The sequence below is a fragment of the Silene latifolia genome, chromosome X, assembly GCF_048544455.1.
Source record: "Silene latifolia isolate original U9 population chromosome X, ASM4854445v1, whole genome shotgun sequence".
Lineage (NCBI taxonomy): Eukaryota > Viridiplantae > Streptophyta > Magnoliopsida > Caryophyllales > Caryophyllaceae > Silene > Silene latifolia.
In genome coordinates this window covers 127,475,965-127,482,495 of record NC_133537.1, presented here as the reverse complement: position 1 = coordinate 127,482,495, position 6,531 = coordinate 127,475,965, and the positions used below count along the sequence as shown (strand labels likewise).

Below are 6,531 nucleotides of genomic sequence, written 5' to 3'. Positions count from 1 at the left end.
TAAGGTGACGAGTGGCATCCTTCCAAGATTCCTTGGACTTCCCATTGAGGGATGCATCTTCGGTAGAGCCCATCACTACACTCTTTGTAGAGATTTGGGTCATCCCAAAAGTACCTTTTTACTTCGAATAAGAACCTCTTCCTTTGGTTGTAGTTCAAGTTTGGAGGGAGTACTCTTCCAACGGTATAGTTGGCATAATCGGCAAACCACGGGGTGATGTGCCTTTCAAGTTGTGTTTGAATGGCCATCAAGATATCGTCGGGAAATGAGTCATTGATCGGCGTTTCTCCTTGTTCATCATGAAACCGGATCCTTGACAAGTGATCCGCCACTACATTTTCGGCTCCTTTCTTGTCTCTTATCTCCAAGTCAAATTCTTGAAGACGCAAAATCCATCTCAACAACCTTGGTTTTGCCTCCTTCTTTATCAAGAGGTGTCGGAGAGCATGGTGATCCGAAAAGACAATCACTTTGGATCCAAGTAAATAGGAACGGAATTTGTCCAAAGCATAGACAATGGCAAGAAGCTCTTTCTCGGTGGTATCATAGTTCACTTGGGAGGGATCAAGATTCTTTCTTATATAGTAGATGGCATGAAGAGCTCTTCCTACCCGTTGGCCAAGAACCGCTCCAACGGCGTAGTTACTAGCATCACACATAATCTCGAACGGTAGTTCCCAATTTGGAGGTTAAATGATCGGTGCCGAGATTAGTGCTTCCTTGATTCTATTAAAGGCTTCAACACACTCATCAGTGAAATGGAATTGGGCATCTTTACGTAAGAGTTGAGTGAGGGGTTTCGCTATTTTTGAAAAATCTTTTAAGAAACGGCGATAGAAACCCGCGTGAGCGAGAAAACTTCTCACCCCTCTAACATTCACGGGAGGTGGGAGTTTCTCTATCACCTCAACCTTAGCTTTATCGACCTCGATGCCCTTTTCCGAGATTAAATTACCCAAAACAATTCCTTCATTGACCATGAAGTGACACTTTTCCCAATTTAAAACAAGACTAACATCTTCACATTTTTGCAATACAAGAGAAAGATTATGCAAACATGAATCAAAGTCTTTTCCATAAACGCTAAAATCATCCATAAAAACTTCCATTATGGTCTCTAGGTAATCAGAGAAGACACTCATCATGCATCTTTGGAAAGTGGCGGGGTCATTACATAAGCCAAAAGGCATCCTCCTATATGCAAAAGTACCATAAGGGCATGTGAAGGTGGTCTTATGTTGGTCATCCGGGTGTATGGGGATTTGAAAGAATCCCGAATACCCGTCAAGGCAACAAAAGAATTTGTTGGACGCTAACCTCTCAAGCATTTGTTCAATGAATGGTAGGGGGAAATGATCCTTTCTTGTTGCGGAATTCAATTTTCGATAGTCAATGCACATACGCTAACCGGTGATCTTCCTTGTGGGTATTAGCTCATTCTTTTCGTTTGTCACCACCGTGGTACCTCCTTTCTTAGGTACCACTTGAACGAGGCTAACCCACAAAGAGTCCGATATGGGGTATATGATTCCCGCATCAATTAATTTCATAACCTCTCCCTTGACAACTTCTTGCATGTGAGGGTTTAATCTCCTTTGAGATTGGATGGTAGGTCCATGGTCCTCCTCTAGATGAATTCTATGCATACAAAAGTTGGGACTTATCCCCTTAAGGTCATCTAGACTATAACCTATAGCCTTTTCATGTTGCTTTAACACATCAAGCAATTTTACCAATTGGCTTTCATCAAGTCTATCATTAACAATCACGGGTTTGGTCTTTGATTCATCAAGGTAAGCATATTTCAAATTTGGGGGAAGGGGTTTTAAAGTAGGGATTTGTACCTCACTTTCCTCCTCTGAAGGTTCATTGAGAATTTGTTCCATTTCCATTAGACACTCCATTCTCATAGCATGTTCAACTTGTTCTTCGGGCTCATCAATCTCGTCATACTCGAATTCCATGACGAATTCCTCTTGCTCTTGGGCTTGTAAGGTTTCTTCTAGGATTGATTGCTCATATTCAATAGGTTGATATGCTTCCACAAGGATGTTATGTACTAATTCGGATTGCTCATGAGTAAGTTCTTTGTTAGCTAGAGCAGCCTCAAAAAGATCTACCTCTAATTCCAAATACATATTTTTAGCCTCACTTGCTTCCAAGGCTTCCAATGCTTGCATGGGGTCTTTGAAGAAAGGTATACTTAAGTGGTCCTCTACAAAACAATCTATAAGATCCATCTTGCAAAATATCAAACAACTTGAAAATAGTTAGAACAAACCTTGAGGAGTTTTACTTCCCCAAGGCAATGAAAGACACAACTAATAACAATCTAAGAAAATCTAAATCAAGTTAACACCGTCCCCGGCAACGGCGCCATTTTTGGTCGGACTCTCTTGAGAGGTTTAGTTTTCGGTACTTATCGCTAGGAGCACCTAGACCAAAACAATATTTATAACTCCACAAACAACTCTACTATTAGTAAAGAGGCAAGTAAAGGTCGGATCCCAAGGGACGGGAATTGAGATGAGATTTTCAATTGCAAGTAGCGGTGTCTAGGGGTGTCACAATTTGGGGTTTGAATAGAAGATCACTAAACTAAATAGCAATGAAAGTAAACAAGCAAGATGATTAAAAAGGGATGTAAACAATTGATAAAAGGCACTAGGGTGTCATGGGGTCATAGGGGATTCATGGGAATTGATCATACAAACATATTCTCAAATTATAAGCAAGCAATTATTGTTGTGATTGACCGAGTTGGTTTATATCTTACAATCCTATGAAAGTTTGGGTCCCGGAGCCGAATCGATTAGATTGTACAACACCTACAAGTCGACTTAATCTTCCCTACTCAACTATATGCATGGTCTAATGAGACTCGAGTTGGTTTATGTCTTACAAGTCTCATTGAAAAGACAGGTGATGGGTAAAAAATGCAAGGATTCATAGGCTCGCATTTCATCAAACATAACATGTGCATAAGTTGAGATCACAACAAGCAAGCAAATAAACTATGAAAACATATTAATTTAAGCATGAATCATCCCCCATGTTGGTTTCCCCTAATTACCCATTAACCCTAGCTAAGGAAACTACTCACTCATTATCATGTTGAACATGCTAGCAAGGTTGTCAATCATACCAACAAAGTAAAACATGATGAATAAATGAAGATGATTAACAATAAATAAAAAGAGATTAAGAGAATTATACCTACTAATGATTCCAATAATAAAGCAAAGAATAATAGAAGTACTTGATAATTGATTGGAAGGTTGTCAATCTCTCAATAATAACCCAAATAATCTTCAATTACCCAAAAGGAAAGATGAACAAAAGAGAGATTAAGGAAATGAGATTTGTATTAAGACTTGATTAAAAGTTGATTACAAGATTAAAGAGAGATTAGATTGATCTAAACTACACTAGAGATTGCTAAGAAGAACATGATTATCTAATTAGACTAATGGGGTATTTATAGTGGGGATTAGGTACACAAATTAGGGTTTACTAAGGGCTTAAATGACGAGTAAGTCCGTGAGGAATCGCTCCTCTCAGAAAAATATGCGAGTCTCGTTTTTGCTAGTCTTTCCTGAGGTATGCGCATCCTTCATAGAACAAGTAGAAGGCGGATTAGCTGTCACACAATCCGAGCGTCCAGAGCACGGGACGAGCGGATTGTGGTGGTTTTGGACGAGCGGATTTGTGGGGTGGACGGGCGGATTGTGGTGGTTTTAGACGAGCGGCCTTCTGAGGAAAACGCTCGGATTGCTTGTCTTGGACGGGCGGATTGTGGGCAATCCACTCGGATTGTAGATCAGCTTCTTCCTTTCTTCTTTTCTTCCTTTCTCTTCATACAATCCTTGAGGATTTCTTCGGGGATGCAAGGATCTTTTCTCATCATTGCCCATCTACTACAATATGTACAAAGGCCTTCTACTCTTGTCTTCTCTTTGATGCTTGGTCATTGAATTCAATCAATTTAGCTCCATTTTGCCATGAAAATGCAAGGTTTGCACTCCTTTCCTACCAAGGGATCAAAACCTCAAAGAATATGCAAAACAAAGGACTAAAGAAAATAAATGACCCAAATATGCACTAAAAAGCATGGGAACAAGGCTAATTCGGGGACTAAATATGCTCAAATAATGGTCACATCAGTTTGTATTTATACTGGATCAGGCCAGTTAGTCTACTGGATCGGGCCAGTTTCTTCACGCTGGATCTTGCCAAGCTTTCGTGCTGGATCTGGCCAGGCTTTTGTGTTATGGGTGGGGTATTTGCCTGTCTGGAGGGCTTACAACCCATGCCTGTATAGAGGGCATATGACCCATTTATGACAAGCGAATCAGGGAGAGTATCCCCTAGCCCATTTATTCGGACTGAGCTCATTATTTTTAAGGCCTGTTTTGAGAATTTCGCAACTGAAAGTTGCATAACTTTTACATATGTGTAGTGTGTATGCTAGTGGAGTAGCCCTCAATCTTGAAAATTTGTTTAAGTAGAGTGTGAACTAAATGAATGCACTGTGTAAGTAAACAAGTATTCAAGATTCAATTTGATAAAAGTTAAAGAGTAAGAGAATTTCATATTAACAAATAATCGGGCGTATAGCAAGAAGAAACATGTAGGATATTTATTTATGTAACAGCAAGTATCATACACGTAGTTGCATGTCAGGCCAGGCAAAAAGGTAAAGTAAAGGTTTTTACCTGGGCTGAGGAGTGCATTTTATATGTGAACTATTTTTAAGTGTGCAACATTCCAGGCTCTGGGAATCATCTCGCCGTCCAGGGTCTGTACCTGTAGGCACCCTGACCAACGATTGAGTCGATCAGGTAAGGACCTTCCTAGGTTGGAGCCAGTTTGCCTGCATTTTCCTCTTTAGTATTTGGGAAAACTCTTCTGAGAACAAGGTCTCCTATTCTGAATACTCTGGCCTTGACACTCTTATTGTAACTTTTAGCCACTGTTTGCTGGTAGGTTGCCAATCTGATGTTGGCAGGATCTCTTAATTCTTCTGTTAAGTCCAGACTGTCCTCCATCAGGGGAGTGTTTTCTGCTACTGTGTTCAGGCTACATCTGGCTGATGGAATATCAATTTCTGTTGGGATCACTACTTCACACCCATAAACCAGGGAGTATGGGGTTTGGCCTGTGGCTGTTTTAGGCGTAGTCCGGTCAGCCCAGAGAACCAGAGGGAGTTCTTCAGCCCATCTGCCTTTTCTTCTTTTTAGCTTTTTCTTCAGGCAACTAATTATTACTTTGTTGCTGGACTCCGCCTGGCCGTTGGCCTTGGGTAGCCTGGTGTGGATGTTACCAGGTTGATATTCCATTGTGCGCAGAAAGCTGTTGTTCTTTTTCCCACGAACTGCGTGCCATTGTCACAAACTATTTCTGAAGGTATCCCATATCTACATATGATGTTGCGTTTGATGAATGATATGACATCCTTCTCTTTGACTTGCCTGTATGAATCTGCTTCTATCCATTTGAAGAAGTAGTCAGTCATTGCTAGCATGAAGGCTTTCCGTCCAGGTGCTTGAGGTAATTTGCCTACTATGTCCATGCCCCATTTCATGAACGGCCAGGGGGCAGAGATTGAATGTAGTTCCTCGGATGGCTAATGGATGTATGGTCCATGAATTTGACAGGCTTCTGCCACCTTTGTGATTGCCACAGTGTCCTTCATGGATTTCCGATAATATCTGTTCAGCTTCTTGTGGTTCCAGGCATCTGAGGTACGGTCCAGCCTGCGATCTCTTGAAAAGCACATTATTAATAATGGTGTATGAAGCAACTTTGATTTTAAGTGCTTTGGCATCCTGCTTGTTCAGGGGTAAAATTCCCTGTTGGAGCCACTCGTAGTATGGTTTTGTCCATGAATTAGCAACATATATTGGAAAGGTTTCATCTTGTTTATTTACTGCAGGTTCCAATAAATGTATAATGGGGATCTTATCAAAATCAGGGGGAGTTAATTTAGATCCTAAGCTGGCTAGGGCATCGGCCTGGGTATTCAAGTCCCTGGGTATTTGATCAATATTAAAATTGCGAAATTTACATTTTAAATTTTGCACAACTTCTAGGTCGAGCATCATTTTTGAGTCTTTTGCAGTATAAACTCCATTTACTTGATTTAAAATGAGGAGGGAATCCGTACGTACCTTTAGATTCTCTACACCAAGGTCGATACATACCTTTAACCCATCTATTAGGGCTTCATATTCAGCTTCATTATTGGTAGCTTCAAATGCACAACTTATAGCATGTACTATCTTATCCCCCTGTGGCGATTTTAGTACTACACCCAGGCCAGTGCCCCTCCTATTAGCTGCACCATCGATGAACAAGGTCCATTCTAGGTTTGTCTGGTCGTTGGTCAGTCTATTTACTTCTTTTATCAGGTCAGGCTCAAGGGTAGGACTGAAATCAGCCACAAAATCTACTAATTCCTGCAGCTTAATTGATGTCTTGGGTTCAAAGGTTATGTTATAGGTGCTAAGCTGGACTGACCATTTGCACATT

At 40.8% G+C, this 6,531-nt stretch overlaps 1 protein-coding gene across 1 annotated transcript; it reads right to left on the bottom strand.

Moving 5' to 3' along the window:
* Nucleotides 1-4,853: 4,853 nt before the first annotated feature.
* LOC141618303 (uncharacterized) lies at nucleotides 4,854-5,339 on the bottom strand. Its single transcript, XM_074435404.1, has one exon. It carries the CDS (start codon nucleotides 5,337-5,339, stop codon nucleotides 4,854-4,856), a length of 486 nt encoding a protein of 161 aa, XP_074291505.1.
* Nucleotides 5,340-6,531: the final 1,192 nt, after the last annotated feature.